The 27,229-nt window shown below is 63.1% G+C and overlaps 1 protein-coding gene across 7 annotated transcripts; it reads right to left on the reverse strand.

The window, feature by feature from the left end:
• Window positions 1-967: 967 nt before the first annotated feature.
• On the reverse strand, window positions 968-27,229 carry MICALL2 (MICAL like 2). 7 transcript variants are annotated; one of them, XM_019031617.4, is made up of 17 exons: window positions 26,871-27,229; window positions 17,929-17,977; window positions 16,289-16,430; window positions 15,230-15,420; window positions 14,319-14,434; window positions 11,708-12,484; window positions 9,568-9,836; window positions 7,938-8,031; window positions 7,270-7,430; window positions 6,077-6,232; window positions 5,531-5,595; window positions 5,339-5,462; window positions 5,132-5,222; window positions 4,945-5,018; window positions 4,130-4,244; window positions 2,533-2,574; window positions 968-2,105 (listed from the first exon to the last, which is right to left on the reverse strand). In XM_019031617.4, the coding sequence occupies exons 1-17, from the start codon at window positions 27,011-27,013 to the stop codon at window positions 1,526-1,528; spliced, it is 3,189 nt and encodes a 1,062-aa protein (XP_018887162.1). In that variant the 5' UTR covers window positions 27,014-27,229; the 3' UTR covers window positions 968-1,525. The 7 variants fall into 7 exon arrangements, 6 of the variants coding, with proteins under 6 accessions (XP_018887162.1, XP_018887165.1, XP_018887164.1 ...); XM_019031620.4 differs by having other exon boundaries at window positions 2,528-2,574; XM_019031619.3 differs by having other exon boundaries at window positions 17,929-18,089; window positions 26,871-26,985.

Below are 27,229 nucleotides of genomic sequence, written 5' to 3' on the forward strand. Positions count from 1 at the left end.
TTGCTGTGTGACGTGGGAGAGCCGTAGCCCTCTCCCAGCCTCAGTTTCCCTGTCTGAAAAACGGAGCTATTCCGGGCTCCCGGCTGCCCCTCTCCGCTAAGTGGCTCTCTGCCTCCCCCTGGTGGTGAAGAGGCCACACTGCCACGGGTCAGGCCTTAGGACGTGAGCATGGGGCTGAGATCCCAGGGGGACCCACAGGCTCAGCTCCGGGACCCGGTCCAGACCGCCCTCCACGGCGTCATGCTCCTAACACAGCAGAGGCCCTGGGGCTTCTGCTCAGAACCACCCCAGGCGCCCAGTGCCTGAGGAACGAGGCCACATCGCTGCACCTGGAGAGTCCCTGCCGGCCCAGGCCCTGACGGAGCCCCTCTCTCTCCATCACCTGCCCCGCCCCACCCCGCCTGACCCCGGCCCCGCCCCAACCTGCCCCACCACACATCTTCAAGCTCCCAGACCACTGCCCGCAATAGGGCACACCCTGCCCATCCACCAAGGGACCCCTACTCCTCGACACCCAGGTGAGACCCCCCTGCAGAAGTCTCCTGGGGGCTCCAGGGTCCCACTGCTGCCAGCCACTGCCTCCCAGTCCTCGGAGGGCACAGGGAGTTTCCACCAACACACTCGGTCCCAGTGGCCTGACTTCAAGAGAGGCCTCGGGGCCAGGCAGAGCACGACCCCGTTCCCCACTCACTGCTGTGTGCAGGTAACCCATGGCCTCATCTGGGGGAGCCCCTTTCCCTCCGCCCCGAGTGGCTGGCAGAAGCAGGGGGTACAGAGGGAGGCAGCGGGGGTCTCGCTGTCAGCAGAGGGCAAGAGAGCACCTCTGTGCTCCTCCACCCTCATCACTGCCTGAGGCACACCGCTGGGCCCCTCCGATCCTCACAAGTCCCCCAGGCGGCCTATGTCACCAAAGGCTCAGAGAGGGCAGTGCCCTAGCCTGAGGCCAAACAGCTGCCAGGAGCAGAGCTGTGACTGCAGAGGCTGTATTCCATCCGTGCACCCTGGCCCACCCTCTCTTCCATGCCCCACACCCAGCTCACGTTCCAGGAGTCCTGAGACCCTCGAAGGCACAGTGAAGGCCATGGAACGCCACAGGCCTGCCCAGCACAAGCTCCCCAGGGCCCACGCGCACACAGCAGGGGCTCCAGGCTCTGAACCTGCTCTGGCCCTGCTGGGACCCGTGGGGTCCCGACCCCACCAGCCAGCAGGTGGAGAGCACTGGTGCTTTGCCATGGCTGAGGGTTCCCCAGGACCATCGCAGAGGCTCCTACAGCAGCTGAAACAGCGCAGCAACGAGCAGCTGAGGCCCGCCCCTCCCCGCACAGATGGGCAGGCAAACTGAGGCTTACAGGGACGCTGCACTCCTGACTCAGCGCTCCTCCCATGACATCCACTCTCAGTGGGGGTCAGAAAGGATGGAGCACCCCACATCCCGCCCTGGCCACCAAGAAGTCTCCCTGACCAGGGGCCACTGCTCACAATCCCCCATCCCAGCCCCAGTCCTGGGAGAACGAGGTCACAGCTCTCAGGCCACGGATACATGGCGACCCAGCACCCAAAGTCTCCAGTCTGTACCGACGTCTCCTCTGAGGCTCCCACCAGCCCATCTGTGCCAGGAAGCTATGAAAGGGCCCACCTTCGAGGGCCAGGCCCTGAGAGGGTCGGCTCCTGCCCGAGGCCACACAGCACGTCCGTCCTGCAGGCAAGAGCTGGGAGGCAGGCGAGACCCCAGGCAGGTGCGGGGCCGCCCAGGGGCACCAAGGCAAACATGGAGGCACGTAGGAGGCCGGGGCCATGTGGTCGGTTTCTTTATTGAGACCACAGACGGTAGCGCAGGTCCCTGCTGTCCACATGCCCTTTGTAGGGACAGGAGGCCCTTCCTGAGTCCAAGTCCGAATGCCGGGTCCGGGCCGAGCCCACGGCCCCGAGTCCAAGTCCGGGTGCTGGGTCCGGGCCAAGCCCACGGCCCCGAGTCCAAGTCCAGATGCCGGGTCCGGGTCCGGGCCGAGCCCACGGCCCCACTAGCTACTATTGGGAGGGGCTGCTTTTGCTTTTTGGTGACCAGATCTTGGACAATCGGAACTTGGACTTCTTCCTCTGGAGGCCTAGGGGACAGGTGGACAGTGAGGCCGTGCTCATCGCCGCAGCCGCACAGCCGTGGCCCACACAAGTCCCCCTGCCAGAAACATCCTTCCCTTCCACTGGCCACAGTCCACCCTGGGCCTCCGAGCCTGCAGGAAGCCCTGTGCCCTCCCACGTGAGAACCTGCCCCAACTGGGTGCCCCGGAGGGCTGGTCCCCACCATGACCACACGGTCACCAGCTGCCCCTGGCTCTCTTAGTGGCGGGAGGGACCTCTCACCCTCAGGGTGAACCTGCCTGTCCTGTCACCAAGGCTGAAGGGGGGCGCGGCACCCGCCCCCCCACCTGGACGCCCGGTCCACCCAGCCAGCCAGCCCAGCCCTCAGCATCCCCGGCCCACCCAGCCAGCCAGCCCGCCCAGCCCCTAGCATCCCTGGCCCAGTCACCCAGCTTCTCAATCATGTCCCGCAGCATCTGATCCTCCTCTTGTTCCCTGAAACGGGACCAGGTGGCCGTAAGCGACAACGGCAATGGCAAGGTGCCCTGGAAGGGCCCCCAGACAGTCTCCAGCAGTGGCACCCCAGCCCTGAGTCCCGCCTGGACCCATGCCACCTGCCCCTTCCTGCTGACAGGCCACACCTTGGGACCCTGCCCCCACCAATGCCAGGTCCCTGCCCTCTCCAGAGCCAGCCCCTCAACAGTGACATGGTACAGGAGGGCCCTGGGCCGACCACACAGGTGACCTGGGACAGGAGGGCCCTGGGCCGACCACACAGGTGACCTGGGACAGGAGGGCCTGGGCCGACCACCCCGGTGACCTGGGACAGGAGGGCCTGGGACGACCACACCGGTGACCTGGGACAGGAGGGCCTGGGCCGACCCATGCCAAGGCCCCTTCACACTCCCAGAGGGTCTCATAGAGGTGGACTTCAGATGCCGACCCGGCGTGCCATGTGCTGGACCCCTCATGAGACGAGACAGGAAAGCTGTCGGGGACAGTCACACAGTCCGTGCAGGAGCCAGGAGACGCACGTGGCCTTGGAAGTTCAAGTTAAAAACTAAGACTTTGGCCGGGTGCAGCGGCTCACGCCTGTAATCCCAGCACTTTGGGAGGCTGAGGCGGGCAGATCACGAGGTCAGGAGATCGAGACCATCCTGGCTAACATGGGGAAAACCCGTCTCTACTAAAAATATAAAAAAGTTAGCCGGGTGTGTTGGTGGGCGCCTGTAGTCCCAGCTACTTGGGAAGCTGAGGCAGGAGAATGGCGTGAACCTGGGAGGCAGAGCTTGCAGTGAGCCGAGATTGCGCCACTGCACTCCAGCCTGGGCGAAAGAGCAAGACTCCGTCTCAAAAAAAAATACAAAAAACAAAACAAAACAAACAAACAAAAAAAAACTAAGACTTTATGGCCAGTTACGGTGGCTCACGCCTGTAATTCCAGCACTTTGGGAGGCCAAGGAGGGCAGATCACCTGAGGTCAGGAGTTCAAGACCAGCCTAGCCAACATGGTGAAACCCTGTCTCTAACAAAAATACAAAAAATTAGCCGGGCATGGTGGTGCGAGCTTGCTACTCAGGAGGCTGAGGCAGGAGAATCGCTTGAACTCGGCAGACGGAGGTTGCAGTGAGCCAAGATCGCACCACTACACTCCAGCCTGGGCAACAGGAGCGAAACTTCGTCTCAAAAAAAACAAAAACAAAAACAAAAAATTAGCCGGGTGTGGTGGTGTGCGCCTGTAATCCCAGCTACTCGAGAAGCTGAGGCAAGAGAATCATTTGAACCTGGAAGGTGGAGGTTGCAGTGAGCCAAGATCGCACCACTGCACTCCAGCCTGGTGACAGACCAAGACTCTGTCTCAAAAAAAAAAAAAAAAAAGACTTTAAAAAGTTCCCGATGGCCACATGTGGCCCCTGGCTACTGTACCAGTCAGCATAGACAATAACCGCCTGGTCAGAAAGTTCTATGGGGCTGGCTGACCCTGAGGGCCGGGAGCATGGACCAGGCGACCTGGCCTGGCTGGGAGGGGCCCGAGGCACCTGCCCCTCACCGGAGCCGGTCCTCGTCCAGCGAGTCCACGATGTCACTGCGGTCGTTCACGGTGCTCACGTACCGCTCCAGCAGCTCCTGCTCCCGCCGCCGCTCCTGCAGTGACTTCAGAGCCTCTGTGGGGATGGCTCTGTCAGCAGGAGCACCCCCCTACGACTGCCATGCCCCTCACAGGACACAATGTCCCCACCACCCAAGCGCCAGGCTCCTCTTTTGGAGGAGGAAGGTGGGGTCTTGGGGGGATCCGGAGCAGAATGAATGAGTGAATGAATGAATGAATGAGTGAATGAGTGAATGAAGGAAGGAACGGCCACGTCAGAGCCCGTGTGCTGGGATCCTTCCCCATCATCTCGCAGAAACACCACTTGCTGCAGAGATATGGACACTGAGGCTCAGGACATCGCTGTCCCTGCAGCACAGCAAGGAAAGGGCAGAGGCAGACGGCCAGGGCCTGTGCCCTCAGCCAGGGCACCCTGCATCACAAGACAAATTCCCGTGGCTCACCCTGACTGCTGCTACACTAAATGCCTTGTGCGAATTGATTCGTTTAATCCTCACAACAGCTGTGTGAGGTGGGTGCTACAAGCATCCTCACTTTGCAGGGGATGAAACCCAAGCACAGCAAGGTTAAGTGCCTTGGCTGAGGACACACAGCCAGGAGGTGGGAGAGCTGAAACTCAAACGTGGGCCCGCCTGGCTCCAGGGAAGGTCTCACCACCAGGACAGTCAGGTGGCCTCACAGAGCCGGCCCCCAGACACCCTGGGCTCCGCGGCATCCCTGGCTGGGGCCCCTTGGCTGGCGCGCGGGGGACGCACCGGGCTTGGCCATGAGCCGGCGCAGCTCGTCCTCAATGTCCAGCTGCTGCTCCTCCAGACGCTGGGCCTTGGACCTGCCGCACAGACACGCGTCTGAGGCCTGACTCGCAGCCCGTCCCCCGCCTGGCCCACCCAGACCGCAACGAGGTCCTGGCCTTCGAGGAGGGGCCCACGGCTGGGCTCTCACTTGTACATCAGCTCTGACTCCTGTCTCAGCAGAAGCTGCTTCTCGTGAATGAGCCAGAACCAGTCCACCATGAGGCTATCCTCAGCGTCATCTGGGGAGAGGAGCCAGCTGGGGCAGGGGGGCCTGCCAGAGTTCATGGCCCCCAGCCCCAGGACTGAGGGTGTCTGTGGGAGTCGGGCTGGCCCGGGGCCAGGCCGAGGCGCTCACCTCCCTCGGCCGCCCGCAGTCGCTTCTCCAGCTCCACGCCGCGGAGCTCCAGGGCGTCCAGCCGCCTCTCGATGTCCTGCAGCTGCCTCTGTATCTCCTCCGGGGAGAGGTAGTCGGGGTGCAGCTGGGAACGGAGGGGCGGTGAGGATGCCGGAGGGCTGGGCCCCTGCCCGGCTCCCCACCACTACTCACCCTGACTGGGGAGGTCACCGTCTCGCCAGGCAGAGCAGGGACATTGGCCGGGGACAAGGGTCTCCCTGGAGAAGGAGCAGGGTGAGCCTCTGGGGCCTCGTCCACCAGGCCCAACGTGACCAGGACACAGCTTGGAAGGAGCCTGACCTCAGCACAGCTGGCCCCAGCCCTGCCTCCCTAATGCCCCGCACGCCCACTGGGCTGCCCTGACCCAGCCCCACAGACACCTGAGTGGCCTCCAGGCCCAGCCCCACCCTGCACCCTGCCCTCCTCCAGGTCAGCAACACCCCAGCCACCCCAGTCCCTCAAGCTGCCAGGAGCAGACATTCCATCATCGTCATGAGTCTGTAACAAGGTGCTCTGAAACAGCTAGGGTCTCTATTCATGAGCGCGGGCCTGGGGCGCAGGGCTGGGTCCTTCCTCCAGGCTTTCCCTCCATTCTAGGTCCTGTGAATGCATCCTCCAAAGCCCCAGCAGGCATTGCCTCCTCAGAGGAAGGCTCCCTTCACGTACACCCCAAACAGCAGCGGTGTCTCTGGGGCTGACCTGGTTTGCCCTGAAGGTGGGGTTTCTTCTCCTCCTCCTTCCAGCTCTGCACTCGGGCTTCCTGGCCAGGGGGCTCCGGCCGAAGCCAGTTGTCAGAAACGTCAAGGCTGGCAGGGACGGCCAGTCTCCTGCGGCGGGGTGGGGAGGGGGACCTGGCTGCCCCCAGGTGGGGAGACAGAGCCACGCTTCAGAGCAGGGCCACTGGGAGCCTGGGGTCTGTCCGGGCACAGCCAACAGCTCGCTGGGTAGCCCGGCCATCCCCATGCCCTGGGCCTCCCGACAGGCACAGGGTTGGCATCACAAGCCCTACACCCACGTCCTGCCCAACCTGGCCATGTCTCCCCAGGGGGCTAACCCAGGGGGCTGCTGGCTGCTCAAGGTCACACAGGAAGTGGCACGAGAGCTGGATATGGATCCAGTGCAGCTGTGAGTGCTGGGAATACATACAGAGATGTGTGTGCAAACACATGCATCACACACGAACACGGGTGCACACATGGACACACATGCATCACATGCATGAAACAGATCCACACATGGATACATGCATCACACACATGAACACGGGTGGCACATGAACACACATGAACACGGGTGGCACATGCACACACATACATCACACATGAACACGGGTGTACATATGAACACACATGCATCACATGTATGAACACATGCACACACGGACACATGCATCACAAACGGTTGCACACACATGCATCACACGGATGTACACGTGGACACATGCATCACATGAACACAGATGTACACATGAGCACACATGCATCACACGCACGGACACACACACATGCATCACATACATGAACACAGACACATGGACATGCATCACACGTGCACATGCACCACACACATGAACAGATGTACACATGCACACACATGCATCACACACGGACACACATGCACCACACACATGAACACAGATGTACCCAAGGACACATGCATCACACATGAACACAGATACAGGCATCACATACATGAACACACATGCACACATGCATCACACACATGCACACATGTACACACAAGCCTGCCCAGGACTACCAGCTTCTCTGGCTGACCAGAGCACCTCTCCGCACACCCCAGGAGGTGGCACTACAGGTCCAGTCCCGGGGCCCCCACCCAAGGGGGAGGGCAAGCTAGGCACCCGGGGGCCCCTGGGTCCCGTCCAGGAGTACCTGGGAGGCTGGGTCCTGGGCTGGCTGGGCGTGAGGTCCTGTCAGGCCTCACGGGGGTCAGGGTGATGTGGACACTCCCAGCAAAGCTGCCTGAGACCTTCCTGGGGGCCTCCCCCGCCCTCGGCTCTGCCAGGGCCTGTGGTTCCTTGGGCTTCAGAGTCCTGGGCAGAAGGCATGAGGTCGGAACCCGAACCACCAGCCCCAGGCCTGGCCCACCTGGAGGGGCTCCCAGGCCATATGCAGACCAGCCCGAGGGAGCAGGTGGCCTTCTGAGCAAATGCCACCTCCCAGCCCACCGACTACACCTGCTGGGACCCTCCTGCAAACACACGTGTCCACTGCTACCTGCCGTGGTGCAAAGCAGATTCCAGGCGTGAGCTCCGGGCCCCACGGGACCCACACATGGGGAGACTCCACCCCAGCTGCAGGCATGGTGCGTGAACCCACACGGGTGCTGCCATGCCCAGGTGAGACACGCAACAACGCTGCCCCCAAACCAGGGACAGCGGCCCCCATGTCCCTCAGGCAGGGGTGACCTGGCCTCTGCTACTCACAGGGAGGTGCGTCCATTCCTGGATAGGCGTGTCAATCGGTCGATTACATACTCACTGCATTTATTAAGCACCTATGGTGTACCAGGCCCTGGGCCAGCCCCACCCATCCCTAACCTCTCAGCTGGGCTTCTCCTGTCCACGGGCTTCAGATTCGCTCTCCATCCTGCCGGCCCGTCCTCCTGGCCTTCCTGGGGGCTGGCGCTCATGTCTGGGTGGGAGGCAAGGGGTCTGGGTGTGAGGAAGGAGTGCTGGGAATGGGGTGTCTCCAAGGGTGGCTGTGCCTCCCCCTGCCATCTTCCCATAGCCACTCCACCCTCAGACACCCCCACAGCCAGCCAGCCGGGGGGCATCAGGAGCACCAGGCAGGGAGTCAGGGGAGGGGCTCCCAGCTGGGTCTCCTGTGCTGTGTGTCCCTGGGGGAAGCTCTCCCTGCCTCTGGGCCTCAACTTCCCCTTCTGCCGAATGGGTGGGGACATGGCCGGGTGAGCCCCGTGGACTCTGATCCTCTGTCCACCTGTGCAAGGGGAACACCTGAGCCACGGCTGCCCGTCTGCAGGCTTTCTTGGCTCCTGGGTCCTGCAGGATCCAGGGCGTGGCTTTAACAATGAGAACTCAGCCGAAGAGAAGGATCTGGAAAAACCCTTTGCAGCCCAGCTTGTTCTCTGAGCCCAGCTGGATAAAGCCATGGGAACCTCTAGCTTTTTTCTACGCACACCCAGGTGGCAGGGACGGCCAGTTTCCTGCAGTGGGGCGGGGAGGGGGACTCGGCTGCCCCCAGGTTGGGAGACAGAGCCGTGCATCAAAGCAGGGCTGCCAGGAGCCTGGGGTCTGTCCTGGCACAGCTGACAGCTCACTGCGTAGCCTGGCCATCCCCGTGCCCTGGGCCTCCCAGCTGGCACAGGGTTGGCCTCACAAGCCCTAAGCCCACGTCCTGCCCAGCCTGGCCATGATCACCCAGGGGGCTAACCCCTGGTGGGTGACGGCCAGTTGCCTAGAAGAAAGCTCGCTCCCTGTTCCCGAAAACACGTGAGGCCATAAAACAGGACTGTGTGGTCCAGGGAGCCCCCAGGAAGAGCTCCCAGCCTAGGAGGCACCAGAGCCCTCAGGTCACAGGGCATCATCACCAGACCACCACCGGGGGGGACGGAGCACAGGGCGCTGTCACCTGGACACCACCAGGGGGGACAGGGCACACTGGGACACCAGCGGAGGGGACGGGGCATAGGGCACCGTCACTGGGACACCACAGGGGGGACGGGGCATAGGGCACCATCTCCGGTATGTGGTGACACAGAGTGCCACAGCCAACAGTGCGACATCGTCAAACAAAGCAACAGGCAGGAAGCACAAAACACCATGGGAGAACAGGAGGCCCCACAGACCACGGCCAAGCCAGGCCACTGCGAGCCACCGGATGTAACTGCCAGACCGAGCTGAGCGGGACGCTGCAGGGCTGGGCTGCAGGCACCTGCAGGACGTGCGGATGGGGTGGGCTGGGTGCTGGCAAACAGCATAGCCCTGAAGACATTTGCAGCCACCACACAGACAGTGCGCCAGGACCCCAGGAGGCTGTGAGCGGGTGTCATGGAGGATAGAGACGAGACGGAGAGGAAGGCGGGCGGGGCTGATGATGAAACCGCACACACTGCAGAGTGCGGCCAGGGGAGAGTCCCAGAGCTGCGGGCCCCCGCGGCCTCCTGTCTCCCAGCCCCTTACTCATCCTGCGTTAAGGTGGTGCTTTTACCCTTTGCCGTCGGGGCCTCTGGCTTCGGCCTGGAGCCAGCACCCACCCTGCCGACCCCTGAGGATTCAGCCAAGTTCCTCCTGCCTGCCGGGGGCAACGAGGATCCCTGAGAGGTACTGCTCATGCTCAGGGGGGCTGGCGGTTCCATCCTCGAAGGGAGGCCAAGCGCCCGGGGAGACGAGGACTGTAACGGCTTGGCTAAGGGACTTGCTTGTGGTGCTTCGGTTTTGGGCTGAGAACTGGGAACAGGGGCAGTGGCTGGGGAGGGCCTGTAAGTAAAAGAGCACGCATCAGGCACAGCTGGATCCAGGCGCCCTCCCACCATCACCCGAGGCTGCCCCTCTGCCTCCCTGCAGCTCGCTCCCAATGCCCAGCCTCCGGACGGACTCCCACCATCACCGCAGGCCACCCTCCCCCTCCCCCACCATTGCGCCAGGCCACCCCTCTGCCTCCCCCACCATTGCACCAGGCTGCCCCTCTGCCTCCCTGCAGCTCGCTCCCAATGACCACCCTGGCAAGGCACAGGCCACAGACACCTGTTTCTGGCATGAGCATATGCTGTGGCTGATTCTCCTCTCCAGTGTTGGCTGAGATTAAAATATCCACCCCCTAAACACACCACCCACCCAGGCTGGAGGCACCTGGGGCTTTGTCAGAGCCTGGGCCGGCCTGGGCTGCCAGGTTCAGTCCCATGTGACACAGTCTCTCTGGCCCCGCCAGACACACAGACACAGGGCCAGACACAAGGCCTCCATGCCTTCCTGCCTTCCCTCGGGCACACGCCGGGAGTGAGGCTGCCAGAGCCTGAGGTGGGGGCACCAGGTGCCTCCCCACCCCCGAGCCAGTGCCTCCATGTCCCCACCCCCCTCGACAACCAGTTTCCCTCCCCTCTTTCCCTTTACACTGGGCTCAGGTGTGCCAGGCCGGCTTCCCCAGAGGAGCTGGGATCCTCCCCAGCCACACACGCCCCCCGCCCCACCACCTAGGAAGCACTCCCTGGAGCACCGCCGCCACTCATCCTCAGTCCCTAGGATGCCCTGGACACCCCCCAGTACCAGGAGGAGCAGAGCGAACTCGCTCTTCTCCTGTCTGTGACCACCCCAGAGGCTCTGAGCACCCCCTGCTGACCAGTGTGGGGGCAGGAGGCAGTTCTGAGCAGGGGACGCCTGCACCCCACGATACGGGGCAGGAAACGGCGTTGTCAGCCAGGCTGCGACAAGCATTCTTACTCGCTAAGTGACTGTACTTGGTCGAATAGTGACCCCTAAAAGTCATGTCCACTGGGAAGCTCAGAGTGTGACCTTATCTGTAAACCGTCTTGGCAGTTATGATCATGTTAAGATGCACTCACGCTGGGTTAGGGTGGACCCTAGTCCAACAACCATGTCCTTAGAAGAGACAGAAGAGGAGAAGACAGACAGAGAGAAGGCCACATGGAAACGGAGGCAGAGACTGGAGGGAGGCGACCACAAGCCAAGAACGCTCAGAGCCGCTGGGAGCTGGAAGAGACAAGGACAGGTCCACCCCTAGTGCCCTGCAAGGGGACGCGGCCCTTCCCCCGCCTCAAGGTCGGACTTCTGGCCCGCAGAGCTGTGAGGGGGTGGATTTCTACTGTGTAAGCCACCCAGTGAGGGGGTCTTTGGAAACTGATGCAGCGCCCCCCCTCTACCCGTCCATGTCATCTGCTCAGGGTCCAGGCACAGGCAGGCGCGGGCCCCAGGCATGGAAGGTCAGGGCCCAGCTGGACTCAGTCAGACAAGGTGATGCTCAGCCCAGCCAGCGTGGGTCCTGCTCGCAACCTGTACCCGCATCCATGAAATGGGCGTAGGACCCTTGGGTTCCAAGGGAGTGCGGCACAGGGGGCTCCGGAGCGGCAGTGCCACCGCACCCATGACGCCCCGAGCACATGCAGACAGCAGCTTTTCCATAAGGACCTGGCTTCCACCACCCTGACCACAGGCACTGCCACCCTGGCTCCTCCTCCCCATTCCCCAGAGGAGGAAACAGGCTGGGGGAAGTGCAGTCCCCAGGGCCACACAGCCAGGGAGGTGCAGCGCCCCCAACCCCTCTGGCCTCCGGGGGCCCCGCTGGCTGGTGCATAGAGGCCATACCCGGGGTCCCTCGGTCCCCACACGCTCACCTGCCAGGCGCCGGAGCGCCAGCCTCTTCCAGCGCTGAGAGGGCCTGCTTGAGGAAGTTCCGCGCCTGCTCCTTGCTGCTGTCCTTGGATAGAGCAAGTGACGGGGTGGGACCTCTGCCAGCAAGGCTGGTGCCGGGGGGCAGTGCTGATGTTTGGAAAAACTTATTCCTGGCCTGCTGGGTCCTGGAGGCGGACAGGGTCCAGGCTGGGGGGTCCACCGTGGCTGCAGATGTGGAGCTTGAACTGAGCGTGGTTTGAGGAGCTGCCACTCGGGGGGCTCCCCCGCCCTGGGGTGTGGCCGGGCGAGGGTCTGGGGCACTCGGGGGCACAGCGGGATGGGAGGCAGCCGCTGCTGTGCATGGGGCAGCTGACGACCAGCCCATCGGGGAGCTGTTGGTCACACGAGGGCGGACTTTCCCCTCCGTGGGAGTGGGGGCCAGGCGGCTCTCAGAGGGCCTGGCTGGGCTCCTCACGTGGACGGACGTGGCGCTGGTGGCTGCAGGGTTGGGTGCAGCTGGAACGGAAGCCCTGCTAGGCGAGTTGCCCGCAGCAGGCTCCCAGGCCGACGGCCTGGCCTTGTTTGCCTCCTGGGCCTTCTGTGGGGAACAGGAGGTCCTGGAATCCACACCCATGGCCCCTGGCTGTCGGGGGACCAGACCCGTCAACTTGGGGCTTGCAGAGGCGGCTGCGGGGAGGTGGCTGGTGCAGACGAAGGTGCCCGGCTCTCCTGTGGCCCTGTAGGCCCCCGAGTGCAGCGTGCAGGAGCACTGCTTACACCTGGGGGAGGAAAGGCACAGGAGCCCCAGCTCGGCACCGCCCACCCCGCCACGCATTCACCACGTGCTCCTGAGGGCAGGCATTGCGGACTCCTGTGTCCACTTGTGAGGTTGCTGAACGCCCGCCCCGCCACGCATTCACCACGTGCTCCTGAGAACAGGCATTGCGGACTCCTGTGTCCACTTGTGAGGTTGCTGAACGCCCGCCCCGCCACGCATTCACCATGTGCTCCTGAAAGCAGGCATTGCGGACTCCCGTGTTCCACTCACGAGGTTGCCGATTCATTCAACAAACGCCTCTTCTCAGGGTCCTTAACCACTTACATCACAGACCCCACCAAAAACCTCGTTTGGGGTGCAAACCCCAGAGGGTGCTCGTGCAGGTCAGCAGACACACACCCACAGGCCACCCCAGGCCCCACCTCGGGGCTGACCCACCCTGGCCTCACAGCGTGGGGGATGGAACTGGGGGGACCGGCCCACCCCAGCCTTGCAGAGCTGGGGACAGAAGTAGGGGGAACAGCGCTTGTTTCCTAGGAGCCCCCACCCGGGGTGCAGGGTGGCAGGGAGGGGCTGGGGATGGCCACTGAGTACAACACCCCAGTGGGAAGGGCTGAGGCACAGGAGGGAGACTGAGGCAGTGTGTGTGGAAGGACAGTCGGGAGGGCATCTCGACGGGGGCACTGGAGGAGGCATCTGGATGGGGGCACAGGGGGACACTGGGGCTTAGGGGCATCAGGTCCTGGGTGTCTGGGAACAGTAGAACATCTTGGGCTATCAGCAACAGAGCGGGGGGTGGGGAAGAGGGTGAGGAGGCGGAGCAGTAGGGAGAGAAGAGTGAAGAGGGAGAGGAGGGGGGAGGAGGGGGAAAAAGGGGGAGGAGGTGGAGCAGTAGGGGAAGGAGAGTGAGGAGGGGAAGGATGGGGAGGGGGAGGAGGGAGAAGAGGAGGAGGGGGAGGAAGAGGAGGAGGGGGAGGAAGAGGAGGAGGGGGAGGAAGAGGAGGGGGAGGAGAGTGAAAAGGGGAGGAGAAGGGTGAGGACAGGGAAGAGGGGGAAAGGAGGGTGAGGAGGAGGGAGAGAAGGGAGAGAAAGGGGGAGAGGAGGGTAAGGAGGAGGGAGAGAAGGGAGAGAAAGGGGGAGAGGAGGGTAAGGAGGAGGGAGAGAAGGGAGAGGAGGAAGAGGAGGGGGAGGAGGGGGAGGATAGAGAGGAGAAGGAAAGAGAGGGAGAAGAGGGAGAAGGGGAGGAGAGGGGGGAGGAGGCAGGAGGGGGAGGAGGCAGGAGGGGGAGGAGGCAGGAGGGGGAGGAGGCAGGAGGGGGAGGAGGGGGAGGAGGGGGAGGAGGAGGAGGGGGAGGGGGGAGGAAGGGTGAGGAGAGGGGGAGGAGGAGGAGGGGAGACGGGGAGGGGGAGGGGGGAGGAGGGGAGAGGGGAGAGGGACGAGGAGGGGGGAGGAGGGGAAGAGGAGGGGGAGGAGGGGGAGGATAGAGAGGAGAAGGAAAGAGAGGGAGAAGAGGGAGAAGGGGAGGAGAGGGGGGAGGAGGCAGGAGGGGGAGGAGAGAGGAGGGGGAGGAGGGGGAGGAGGGGGAGGGGTGAGGAGGAGGAGGGGGAGAGGGGAGGAAGGGTGAGGAGAGGGGGAGGAGGAGGGGAGACGGGGAGGGGGAGGGGGGAGGAGGGGAGAGGGGAGAGGGACGAGGAGGGGGGAGGAGGGGAAGAGGAGGGGGAGGAGGGGAAGAGGAGGAGGAGGAGGAGGAGGCCGGGTGGGAGGCGATGGGAGCTGTGGGAGGGTTCTGGGAGGGGAGGTGCACACACAGGCGTGCGGGCAGAGGGCAGCCCCACCTGAAGCAGCTCCGGTGGTAAAGCCTCCCGTCGGCCAGGTGCCGCTGTACCAGGTGCACGTGCTTGCCGCAGACCCCGCAGGTGCTGCTGACCAAGCTGCCCGCCAATGCCTGGTCCTGGGGAAGATGCCAGCACCTCTCTGAGCAGCCGTCCACCCAGCCCTCCCTCCTGGTGGCAGCCCACAGGTGGCCGGAAGAGCCCATCTTACAGATGGAGAACTGGCCGGGAGAGGAGCCGCCAGCAGGGCTGCGGTCGGGGTCACACCCAGGTGGGCGGCAGCCCCAGTCCAGGGCCCCTAGCCCAGCCCTGGGGAGAGAGCCGGCGCCCGATGCTAGTGGTCCTTTGGTGGGGCTGGGGGCCAGGGGACAGATTCCAGGCCTCCTGCCCCATCTAGGGGCAAGGATCCCATCCAATTCCCACCATCCCGGGAGCCTGGAGTGGCAGTCCAGGCGTAGCAGGGGCTGCCAACCACCAGCTATTTGCCCACCGCCTTCCACCCCAACTCCGCTTCTGAGAAGTGGGGGTGCCTGGGTTCACTCTGCAGAGCCGGCCTTGGGTACAGGGCATAGCCCAACAACCCTTCTCTCCCCAGGAGGGAGGTATGCTGGGCCCATCTAGGTTCAAGCTCTGTCCCACCTTTGTGCTCTCCCTGGGACTCAGTTTACCCATCTGTACAAAGTGGGATCACAACCCCTGGCTTGATGGAGCCCTGGAGAGCCGGTCCCGGCGGCTCTTGCTAAGGCTGAGCCCTGGACTGGGGGAGCCGCACCCCACTCTGGGTTCTGTGGCTTAGAGGCCACACCCCTCTCTGGGTCCCGTGGCTTAGGGGCTGCACGTAGTCCCACAAGCCCCTTCTGCACCCGCCGGTGGAAAACCCAGGGAACCAGGCGGAGGGTGGGGTGGGAGCTTACAGTCTTGGGGGGTGGGCCCCCTGCACCCTCATTCCTCCTCTGGACCACAGGGTTTGTCTGGGCTGGAGATAGTGGAAGCTTCCGGGCTGGGGCAGGCGAAGGCAGCTTGGCCGCCTGGACTGGAGCCTTCTTCCCTGACGGCTCCTCCTCAGAGTCCTCCGAGGCCCTCTTCACGCCTGCCATGCCCCCAACTGGAGGAATCAAGCAGGGATCGGGAGGGTCCCAGGCCTGGCTCTGAAAGGGTCTAGTCCCTCCAGAGGTCCCAGTGCCCAGCACAGGCCTTGGTACCAGGCCTTGGTGCCAGGGGGGGACCTGGGGGCCCAGGGCTGGGGAGAGGTAACCCAGAGGGCACTTTTTCTGGCACAGCCCCGGGTCGGTCCCCACTCCTTCCCTCCCCACTCAGAGCCCCAGCTGGAGTCAGGGAAAAGGGACTTTTCTGTTTCTCCAGCAGGCAGGGCAGGCCCTGTGCCCAGAATGGTTCTGGGGATTTCTAAACCCTAGAAGAGGAATGTGGGGGTGGGGGGTGGGGAGCTGAGCTCTACACACACAAAGGCCGGGCCTGTCCCTCCCCTGCCCAGTTCTATCCGGGGGCCCCACCCTGCCAGGCCAGCCTGGCTTCCATAGGGTCCAAAATCAGGACAGATGAAGGTAGGCCCAGGAGCTGCCCCTGGTCAGCCAAGCCACCCCAGTGGGCACAGAAGCTCAGGGGTCCAGATGGGCAAACTGAGGCCCATGAGGGGCGGGGCGGCAGGAGCTGCTGGTGTACCTGGCACCTTGGGGAAGCAGCTGGGGCAGCTCTCCTGCAGCAGGATGAGGGCCCCGGTCCCTCCTGGTGAAGACACAGCCTGGAGCTTTGCATGGGGCCAGGGTTGGGGGTAGGGCGCCCACCAAGGCCTCTTGCTGCTTCACAGCCAGTGCACAGCCCCGGTGCCCATGCCAGGGGCCATTCTTAGGGGGGGGGGGCTGGGCGTGGACCCCAAAAAGTCCACAGGCCTAGGAGCCGGGCCAAGGGTGGGGGGCCTGGTCCTGCCTGGCTTGGCGGGCGAGGCAGGGACTCACTGGGGGAGCGGCCGTGGAAGTAGTTGTAATACTGGGACACGTAGGTCAGGATGCTCAGCCGGTCAGGCACCTTCAGGGCCACCATGTCCTCGGCATCCAGCAAGGCTGGGATGCCCAGGTGCTCCTCGGCCACGCGGAAGGCCTGCGAAAGGTGGGAGGGGGTCAGCGGGGCAGCTGGGAGCCCCCTCCTCCTCCACCAGGCCACAGCTCACCTCGACTCAAAGACACAGTCTTGGAGCCCAAAGAGGCATGGGTTGGAGGCCGGAGCTGAGTTCCACTCGCGTGGCCTCCCAGCCTCAGCTTACCCATCATTGCAGCGGGGATCACGGTCTCATCTGCACAGGACTGAGGTCATCAGGCTGGTGGGCACTCAAGGCCCTGTCCAGGTGAAACCTCAGGGGATCCTGCCCTTCACCGGGAGAATCCCAGGCCCCACCCAACCCAGACTTATGCAGTCTTGAAACAGCTCCCTCCAGAGGCAGGGCTGACATTGCTGAGCCCTCCCCGGGGGCCAGAAGGGACACAAAGGTCGCCATGTCAGGGCTTCCAGGCAACAGGTGGGGGCCGCTAGAGGCTGAGACAGGGACACGATAACCCACGCTGTCCAGCCCAGCACCCGCTGGCCAGGCATGGCTGTGAGCATGGGAAATGTGGCCGGCACACCTGAGGAACTGGACTTATTTATTTATTTTTATTTATTATTATGTTTTTGGAGACAGAGTCTCACTCAGTTGTCCAGGCTGGAGTGCAGTGTCAGCTCACTGCAACCTCCACCTTCCGGATTCAAGCAATTCTCCTGCCTCAGCCTCCTGAACAGCTGGGATTACAGGTGCACACCACCACGCCCCACTAATTGTTGGTATTTTTAGTAGAGACGAGGTTTCACCATGAACTTGTAATTTTAGTTCATTTTAATTAAGTTAAAGCTTAAATTCAAATTGTCCCTGTGCTGAGCAGGGCAGTGCCGGCCGGGCAGGTATGACTGTCTTCAGTGCTGACCACTGTCCCCGCTGAAGGCCAGCTCCGGGGGCAGGGACGTGGCCGGGGCCTGCCCGGCACAGCACAGGACACGCCTGCAGGGCGCGTGGTGAGTCTGCCGGTGCCTCTGCCCACGAGGGAGCGTGGTGCTTATTCTGCAGCAGGGAAACTGAGGCTGCACACAGGGAAGGGCCTGGAAGCTGGGGCGGGCAGGGCAGGGCTGGAATCCTGGCAGGGCCGGAAGGCAGGTCGCATGTGGTGGGAGTGGCAACAGGCCCACTGGGACCCATCCACAGCCCCCCACAGCCACCCCCAGACCCTTGTTCTGCCTGAGGCAGACTGGGCTGAGCCCCCTGCAGTGAAGTAGGGTCCCCAGCCACCTCCTGGCACCTTGCTCCCCAGCTGAGGAAAAGAGGGGACCAGTATGCCCTGGGTGCCAAGATAAGAGGCTATTTCTAGAACGCTAGGGTCACCCAGCCCAGGACACATTGCAGGGCTGGTCAGGGAGCCCCCGATTCCCAGGCAGGACTCCCAAGGCAGGTGCAGGGCCTGGGGGGAGTCCCTCGGTCCCTCGGACTTGGGTGGGGCTCAGCTGGCTGGCTAAGCCAGCTGTGAGGCCGGGGCGGGGAAGGAGGACGGGGGCCGGTGCGGGGGCCACTCACCAGTTTATTGTTTTCATAAATATTTTCCTTCTTGAGAGCATTGAAGTTTCTGGAAGATAAAAACATGATGTCCAAAGCAGCTCAGAGTCCACGAAGGGAAGGGCTGGAGGGCCTCAGAGGTCATCTTGCCCAAACAGAGAAACCGAGGTCAGGATGGGGGGCTGTGAAGGAATGAGGTGGCACAGGAACACAGGTGGGCAGAGGCCAGGGCTCCCGGCCCTGCTCCGGCCACGGTGATGCTGCTGGGACCGTGGTACGACATCAGATGGCCCCAGCTTCACCTCCTGTACCCTGGACAGGCCGCCCCTCACCAGTGCTCCTGCCACAGTCAGAGGTGGCAGGAAGCAGGCCTGGGAGGTGAGGTCACCAGCCCAGGGTGGTCCAGCACAGCTCAGCTCGGAGGGGGCTCTTCCCATCACAACGCTTGGTGACCAGGTGGGTCGCAGAGGCCTGATGCCCCCGGAGGACCACAGGGAACGGAGGAGAGAGGCTCCCAGGGCAGGGGACGACGCCATATGCAGAGAGGGCCAGTCACGCTGCCCCCGAGGGCAGGACAGGCCCCGGATCCACCTCGTCCCACACGTCATCGCTTCTGTTGTTGGAAGGGTGACTTCTGTTCACCCTGCAGTGAAGGGTGTCCTTCTCAGCGCTTCACAAATACCAACCTAAGGCTCACACCCGACCTGTGCAGCAGACACCGGTTATGTCTGCATCTCACAGAGACAGCGGCTCGGGGACCTGCCCCAGGTCACACAGCGGGGAGACAGCCGCCAAGCCCACTGAGGTTACATGGTTCTCTCTTTGGGTGGTGGAGTGCCTTCCTAGGTGCTCAGCGAGGGCCCAGCCTCACCCGACTCGCACACTAGACCACAGGGATGCAAGGGTCCCAGGAAGTTCCCGAGGTGAGGTCCCCGGCCAGCCTGGAGAGCAGGGCCCTCCTGGGGACGCCAAGAGGACAGCCCCACGTGACCTCCAGCTGGTCCTGGGACTCCTGATGGGCACCTTGGGAGGATACCCTGGGCAGAAAACACACCAAGATCCCACACAGGAGGCCCCAGCCCAGCCCCAGGCCCTCCGACAAAAACCACCAGGCTCCCAGCACGGGCTGCGGCTTCTGGGAGGGAGGGCTGGTTAAATCATGATCTGGAAGCCGGGTGCAGTGGCTCACACCTGTAGTCCCAGCTACTCAGGAGGCCAAGGCAGAAGGATTGCTTGAGCCCAGGAATTCAACATCAGCCTGGGTAACACACTGAGACCCCGTCTCACAAAAACAAAAATATAGTGATCGTGACCCGTCTGTCCACGTTGCTGCCTGTGGGGTCCCGGACAGCAGCTGCTGCCATGTCAGCGTGAACTGGACTGTTCTAGAAGCTTCCTGGTCCCACAGAGGGAGCTGGGGCTGCAAGCCGTGTCCTGCCTCACCCCGGCCTGCATGTCTGACCCCAGCCAGCCTCGGTCTCAGGGCCTCAGTCTCCCTGTCTGGGAGGACAACCGCAGCTCCTGGTGGCGAATCTGACGGCCGTAGCTGCAGCAAACAGGAAGGCTGGGCAGGTCTCAAACGGAGAAGTGGGGGCCGAGACCCCTGTGGCCACGCAGCCTGGGTGGCCTAGTTCTGAGCCCAGCCTGCACAGCCCTTGCCAGGCCCTGACCCCCATAAGAATGCTCCGAGGCCCGGACAGTGAGCCCATTTCACCTGTTTCACAGATGGGGAAACTCAGGCCGGGCAGCAGCCACACGGTGGGGTGGGGGCAGTGGGATGGGGGCTGCAGGCTGCCCACCTCTCTCCTTAGGAAGCCCCCGCCCCGTCCGCCTGCAGCCCCGCCGTCCATCAATCTGCTGGGATCCTTGGGAACCCTCCACCGTTTCCAGCTTGGACCCTCTCCCAGGTAACAGGTTTCAGACGGCAGGACCACCCGTCTGCACAGGCGGAGCTTCTGCACGCCGGACAAGAAGGGGCGCAGACTCCTCTCCGTGTGGACAGATGACGAGGAGCCCCCTCCCTGGGCTCAGTGGCAGGGAAAGGGGTTTCCGTCTGCTCCGGCCTGGGCTGATGCCTCTGTCTGCCTGGACTTGTCCCCCGATAGGGTGTGACTCAAGGGCATGTGGGTGGCTGTCTATGCCCAGGGACTCTGCAGCCATGCTGGGCGTCAGCCTCAGCCCCCAGGGCTTAGGAGCCGGCTCTCCCTCCCTCTCTGCCCGCCCCCAGCCCTTTGAAAGCTCAAGCTCTTCTGCAGACCTTCCCTAGGGTCACTGACCAAAGCGGCCATCTCCCCGGAAAGAATGCCCGGACAGCCGGGAGGGCAGTGTCACAAGTCTGTTTTTCTCTAAACAAGCAGGAGGAGGAGGCCGTCTGCCTCCCGCACTTGTTTCCGTCCACCCCAGGGGCCAGCAGCGGCTCTGTCCAGTGGGTTTCCCTGCAGGGCCATCTCACCCCCAGACCCACAGTCAGGCCCTCAGAGCTCCAGGCAGATCAGAGCACCCCAGGCCCTCTGGACACACCAGAGCCAGTGCCCACAAGGCACAGGTCTGGGCTGCTAGTTCAAGCATCGCGGCCTCAGGATGAGGTTCAAGCTGCATTCCGGGCATTTGAGGCCTATTCAACTGGGCTGCACCACCCTGGCTGGTCCCACAGCCACCACCCTCCTGCCCCAAGCTCCTTCCCCAGGGCCGGCCCTCCAGCCTCCAGACCACGGCTCCACACTCCTGGCACAGAACAGCTTTTCCCCCACTCCACCCGATGCACCGGCCAGGCCCTCCCCAGATGCACCTTGCTGTCCCCGAGCTCACACCCCCGGGGCCCCTGAGCAGCTGAGCTCAGGGGCCCGATGCTGGCAGAAATCGCCGCCAGAACCGTCTCGCAAGCCCCACCAAGATCGCCAGGTGGAAACCCCACTCGTGTCTCCAGGAGCCCCCCAAGAAAATGACACATTGGAGCCCTAACCTCCAATTCCCCCACGTGACCTTATTTGGAGACAGGGTCTTTCTGGAGGTTGGAGAATTCATTTTGTCTCCTTTGGAGATAAGAGAATTCCAACAGGGTTCTTAGCAGGGAGCCCTGGTCCCATGGCTGGTGTCCTCATAAAAGGGAAATGTGGATGCAGATACAAACTGACAGGGAAGAGGATGTGAAGGCACAGGGCGAAGACGGCCACCCCAGAGCCAAGGAGAGAGGCCGGGAAGATCCTCCCTCCCGCCCCCAGGAGGGCCCAGCCCTACCCACACCTCCGTCCGGGACTTTGGCCTGCAGAACTGCGGGAGGACACTTTCCGTTGTTGAAACCGCCCGTTTGGGGGACCTTGCGAGGGCAGCTCGAGCAGGTGGACACCCCTGTCCTTGCCGGACAAAAATGCATCAGCTTCCCCCCACTCAGCAAGTGACCAGCTACCCATGGTGAGACGGCTGGAACCGGGACACAGCCCCAGCCACCGCTGCAAACCTGCGGGCTGTGGGATGGGGGCTGCAGGTTGCCCACCTCCGAGACATGGCACCCTCCGAGGTTTAATCTTCTCTTATTTGAAGCCTCAGAATTAAAATCAGGTATACTATGGCCCGGCTCCAAGACACACACCGTGGGGCCAGGCACACAGTCGGTGCCCTATAAATGCTTGTGATGCATTTGTTCTGTGCTTGGTGAGATTTCTGTGGCAGTAACTTATTCTTTCAACACTGGCTGAAGGAATGAATTTGCCGTCTGTGTGTCGGTCACAAGATTTGCCCTGGCCAACTCTCCACCGTGCGTGCCCCTGCCCGGCCACACCTGCCCCCACCAACCCCTCTAACTGACCCACGACCATCAACTTCAGCCCATGGAGTCCAGCTGGCCTCTGCCCCGGCGCCTCTGGGGGCTCTTGGGAATGTATAGCCCCCTCCAAATTCCTGGGTGGCCGACATCACACTGTTTACTTCCTGGAACAAGATTCGGCCATGGAGTGGGGAGGGTCGGGGGGGGGGGGTGCAGGACTTGGAAGGGAAGGAGCCCCAGCCGAGGCACATCCAGCACATCAGGAGAGAATCCCACGGAGAAGGGAGCAGAGGGAGTGGGGAGAGGCAGGTGGACGGACAGAGAGAGCTGGAGAGAGAAAGGAAGACCCCAGCGGAGATGGTGGAGGGAAGCCCAAGAGAGACAGGGACCAGATGGCACAGTCGGGATGGCAGAGAGGGGACTCGAGGAAGGAGCAAACCTCAGAGACAGCGAGGACATGGCCAGGCAGAGCTCAGGAGAGGAGGGGGTGGGCAGGGGGCGGTGACGACTGGGGAGGGGAGGCCGCAGAGCCCCCACCTTGCACACTGGGCCTCTGGAAGGAAAGTGTGGGGCCCTGGGCAGTCCCCCTGCAGTAGGTGGACAGGCAGCCCCCTCCCGCACCCGTCCTGGAGGGTTCCGGCCAGAGGCGGCCGCAGAGGTCTGGCTACAGGCCCTGGGGCAGGAACAGAAGGCCTCTGTCCACAAGCAGCTTCCTGCTGACCCAACCCCGCGTGGGAGAGGAGGTCAGCCCACCCTCGGCCCTGGCCCAGGAAGTGAGGGCACTGCCTGGGAGCTTCTGGGTGGGGGCCTCTGCGTGAGTCTCTCCCCTGGCCCCCAACAATAGTGGTGTCTCAGGGAGCCCCGCCACCCTTGGGAGCCACTGCTGGAGGGCTCCATGCACTGCACAGCAGCCGCCCCAGCCACCCCCACTTCCTGGCCCAGCCCTGAGCCCGCCTCCAGAGCTGCAGGGACCAGGGAAAACTTAAGGGACCCTGCCCTGGAACTGAGGGTGCAGCAGAGACCCAACTTCATGACACCCTCCCAAGGCCTGGCCACAAATCCGACAAATGCTCCCAGCCACGAACCCCAAGAAGGAGGCCGCAGTGTTCTCCCACCTGCTGGATGGCTTCCTGCGCCACGCACAATGCCTGCCCTCCCTCCAGCCCTGCTCCCTCCCAGCCCAGACACGCTGTGCCCCCTGCCCCATCTGCCCGAGGGCTGTGCCCGGAGACCTGCTTGGGCCCAGGAGTGAAAGGAGCCAGCGCATGGCAGAGCTGCTCCAGCCCCGACAGGCTGACTGGCTGAGGGAGGTGAGGCGGGAGGTGGGGCTGTCTGTTCTGGGTTTCTGGGTGGTTTCTGAGCTCACCTGGCTGCCCAGCTGCCCTGTGACACCAGTATGGAAACAGCGCCCGGGGGCAGGCGCCCTGAGGCCTGGCTGCAGAGAACCCACAGCCGCAGGTGAGACGGGGCAGGCGGGCACAGGCAGGCTGACCAGGCAGGGGACCCGCCCACCCTGCCACCTCCTGGTGGGCGTGGCTGGGCGATCCTGTTTCCTGGCCGTAAAGAGGAGATTCACGGACACCTCTCTGTACCTGTGGGGCTCCTCAGTGTGGTCACACGTGGCTCAAGGAGCCGGAACATGGTACACAGGAACATCCGGATCCCCGCCCCCTCCACCCGGGGTCGGTGGGGCAGAGGCAGAACCAGGAGCCCGGGTGCCCCACCTGGCTGGCCTGGCGCCCGAGCTGGTTCCTTCACAGCTGCTCTCCCTGAGGGCCAAGCGGAAGCGCTCTCTGCGTGCAGCAGGAAGGACTAAGGCCAGACAAAGGGAAGGACTTCCTGGTGGCAGAGCTACAGACACGGAGACAGGACGTCCACCCTTCTGCTGTCAAGGGGTCTTCACTGGAAGGAGAGGGGAATGAGGTGGCAAGGGCGGGGCCTCACACAGAGTCTGACCTCAGAGCTGCCTTGAGAGGACAACCGGTCTGTGCCTGTCCCTCACACGCGTTTCCTCCCTTTCCGAAGACTATTGGGGACAGGAGGGACAGCCAAGGGCTAGATGAGGAGACCTCCACCCCAGCCACCACCTCATCCAGAGGCACGGCAGGGAGCAGAGGCTGAGGGCACGGGATGGGGGTGATGAAGGCACAGAGGCAGGCACGTCCAAAGAGCCAGGGGCCAGGCACAGCGGCTCATGTCTGTAATCCCAGCGCTTCGGGAGGCTGAGGCAGGAGGATCACTTGAGGCCAGGAGTTCAAGACCAGCCTGGGCAATATAGCCAGAACCCATCTCAATTAAAAAAAGAAACAATATGCTGAGTGAAAGTTGCCAGACACAGGCCAGACACAGTGGCTCGCGCCCATAACCCCAGAACTTTGGGAGGCTGAAGCGGGCAGATGGATCACTTGAGGTCAGGAGTTCGACACCAGCCTGGCCAACATGGCAAAACCCCGTCTCTACAAAAAATACGAAAATCGGCTGGGTGTGGTGGTGCACCCCTTTAACCCCAGCTACTTGGGAGGCTGAGGCAGGAGGATCACTTGAACCTGGGAGGCGGAGGTTGCAGTGAGCTGAGATCGCACCACTGCACTCCAGCCTGGGCGACAGAGCGAGACTCTGTCTCAAATAAATAAATAAATAGATAAAATTAAATTAAAAATAAGAAAATTAGCCAGGCATGGTCCCAGCTACTCGGGAGGTTGAGGTGGGAGGATTGCTTGAGTCCAGGTGTTCAAGAATGCAGTGAGCTAAGACGGTGCCACTGCACTCCAGCCTGCGCGACAGAGCGAGACTCCAACTCTGGAATAAAAGCAAAGGGCCCAGGCACCCATACAAGCGCATGTCTCCACACCCTGGTGCACACCCGACCCCCATGACACTCCGGGTTTTCCATCAGCCAGGGTCTACAGAGGCCCCCACGCCCCAACACCCATGGAAGCCTGTACTAGCTTCTTCCTACTGCTGTAACAAATTGCCACAAACTCTGGGGCTTAAAACACCAGGAATTTGTTTTCTCACGGCTCTGGAGGCCGGACTCCGACATCAAGGTGTGGGCTGGGCCTTGCTGCCTAAGGGGGTTCTCGGGGAGGGTCCTTCCTGCCTCTTCCAGCCCAGGACACCCTTGGCTTGTGGCTGCACCTCTCTGATCTCTGCCTCCAAGGGCACATGGCCTTCTCCTCTGTCCTTCTGCACATGGGTACCTACTAAGCTCCTACCATATCTACTGAACCCCAACTGAAAGGCCCTTATCTGCAGAGCTCCAACCATGTGCTGGTATCTACCGAGCCCAGTTCCAGGCACCAGGGGTGCAGCAGTGAACAAAACAGAGCCCCCACCCTCTGGAGCTGACAGTCCAGTGGGGAGAGAACCAAGTCAGCCACAGCTTGGGCAACTCCATACCCACCGGAGCTGGGGGCAGAGGGCCTCCTCTCTCTCCCGCCTCCTTCCTGTTCTGGCCTCTGCACTCTCTGGAGCCACCCTGGGCTTTTATTCATTTACCTGTTCCCTGTCTGTCTCTGTGACCGGAACATTGCTCCCTGCATCTGGAGGCTGAGGGGAACTGGCACAGGACTCAATGCTGGGTACACAGCAGGTGCTCAATAACTGTCAGTGCACTGAGGAGATACACAGCAACCACCGTGCCAGTGCATGCACATGCACCTGTGCTCACCCCGGGGCACTGCACACAGGCACGTCTGAACCGGCAGGGAGTACAGAGAAGCTCCCCAGGACCAGAGGGCCCCAAATCTCCAGCGACACCAGTGATCCATGAAGCTGGTGGCCAGCAGCCGGTGGCAACGCCTCTCCCCACCCCGAAGGCTTTTAGGGCTGGCCCCAGCTTGGATGCCTGGGCTCAGCCACCAACCAGCCTCATCCAGGACCCTGCAGCCCCGGGGGTGGGGTCTCGCCTGCCTTCCTCCCCATTCCGGGTCCTTCTCCCAGTCTCCAGGTCCCTGGACCTCTCCTTCAAAGCTCAGCGTCAGGCTTTCCATGTGGAAGCACGCACCTTGTACCCAGCTTCTTCTGACTGCAAGGGCAACAGAGGCACGTTCCTGGCGAGGGAGAGCGGCTGCTGCCCAAACGCCACATGGAAGCCCCTGGCGGCTCCACGAATGCATGTCACAACCACAGGGCAGGGGCCGAGGCTGTTGCTCAAGACCCCAGCTTCCTGCAGAGAGTGGGACTGGCAGGACAGTGTCCAGGGGCACAGGGGAGGAGCCCCGGATCTGCGCAACGGGCTGGGGCTGTGTGACCTGAGCAAGGACCCCTCCTCTTAGCCTCGGTTCTCCGGTCTGCACAGCTGCGGCCTGACAGAGGCCCCAGGTGCTGCCTGTGGCTCCTCCCAACCCCGAGACCTTCCCACCAAAAACACACTCAGGAGAATGCTTTGCCCAGAAGGTGCCTGGGCTGCAGGTGGCCTTTGAGGGCCCCCCTTCCTGAGCCTCTGGCCCCCAGCCCCGACACACAGATCTCTGTCCCAGCAAGCCTGGTCCCAGTCATTTAGCCAAAGAGCGTTTGCTGAGTGAATAAACAATGGAGCAGGTCCAGGCTCGGGCCAAGATTCAGCCCTGCCCAGCTACACATGCCAAGACCCTCCTGGGGGCAGACAGCCTAGCCCTCATCCCCTGCCACCTCCTGCTGCTCCCAGAGATGGGGGCTGTTCTCCATCTCAGGCCCTATCACCCGGGGCCTCAGAGGCCCGGCTGGCAGCAGCACCTGGGGTCTGGGGGCTTCCTGCCCTGCACTGGCCGCTCCCCCACAGTGGCCCTGGCCACATCCCCCCAGGGGCCTGAACAGGCGGGGGGAGGGTCAGTGCCCATACGAGGGCTATCCAGGGACCCCATCTGGTGGCCAGGCCCCTGGGCAGTGAGAGCCTCGGAGGGCCCAAAGAGGCAGCTCTGCTGGCCTTTCCCAGGGACACAGAGGGGGACTGGACTGAAGCCAGGGCCCAGGGGCCGCCCTGAGTCACGTCTGACTCAGCCGGCGGGCGGGGGATGCCACGGCTCTGGCCCAGCTGCATTCGGTGTCCGGGCACACTGAGGCCACTGGGGACAGCCTCGGGGGCCTGCACGGTGGGCTGTGCCTGCCCAGTCCCACGCCTCAGCTCCCCATCCCCGAGCCGCCCGGGCCTCAGTTTCCCCGCCCGTGTCGGCGCGCAGCCGAACAGCAGAAGGGTCAAAGGGCGCCAGGCAGGACTTACATGAGGTCGGGCCGGTGGCGGTGCAGGATGGCGCAGAAGGCCAGGCCGTCGCGGAACGACGTGGTCATGTTGCAGATATTCACGTCGCGATAGCCCTCGCACTGCTGCCGGCACCACTGTTGCAGCGCCCTGATGGCCGCCATGTGGGCGGCGCGCCCGCCGCGCGGCGGAACCGCCCTCCGACACCTTCCCGCGGCTGTGCCGCTACCGCCCGGCCGGCGGGACAGACGCTGGGACCGCTACGACACCGCCAGACCCACGGCGCCCAGCCCCAGCTGACCCGGACTGAGGGCGACGAGTGCCGGGTCCCTAAGAGAAGCCGAGCCCGGCCCCGCCCCCGCCGGCCCCGCCTCCTTGTA

Source organism: Gorilla gorilla, chromosome 6 (genome assembly GCF_029281585.2).
Source record: "Gorilla gorilla gorilla isolate KB3781 chromosome 6, NHGRI_mGorGor1-v2.1_pri, whole genome shotgun sequence".
Lineage (NCBI taxonomy): Eukaryota > Metazoa > Chordata > Mammalia > Primates > Hominidae > Gorilla > Gorilla gorilla.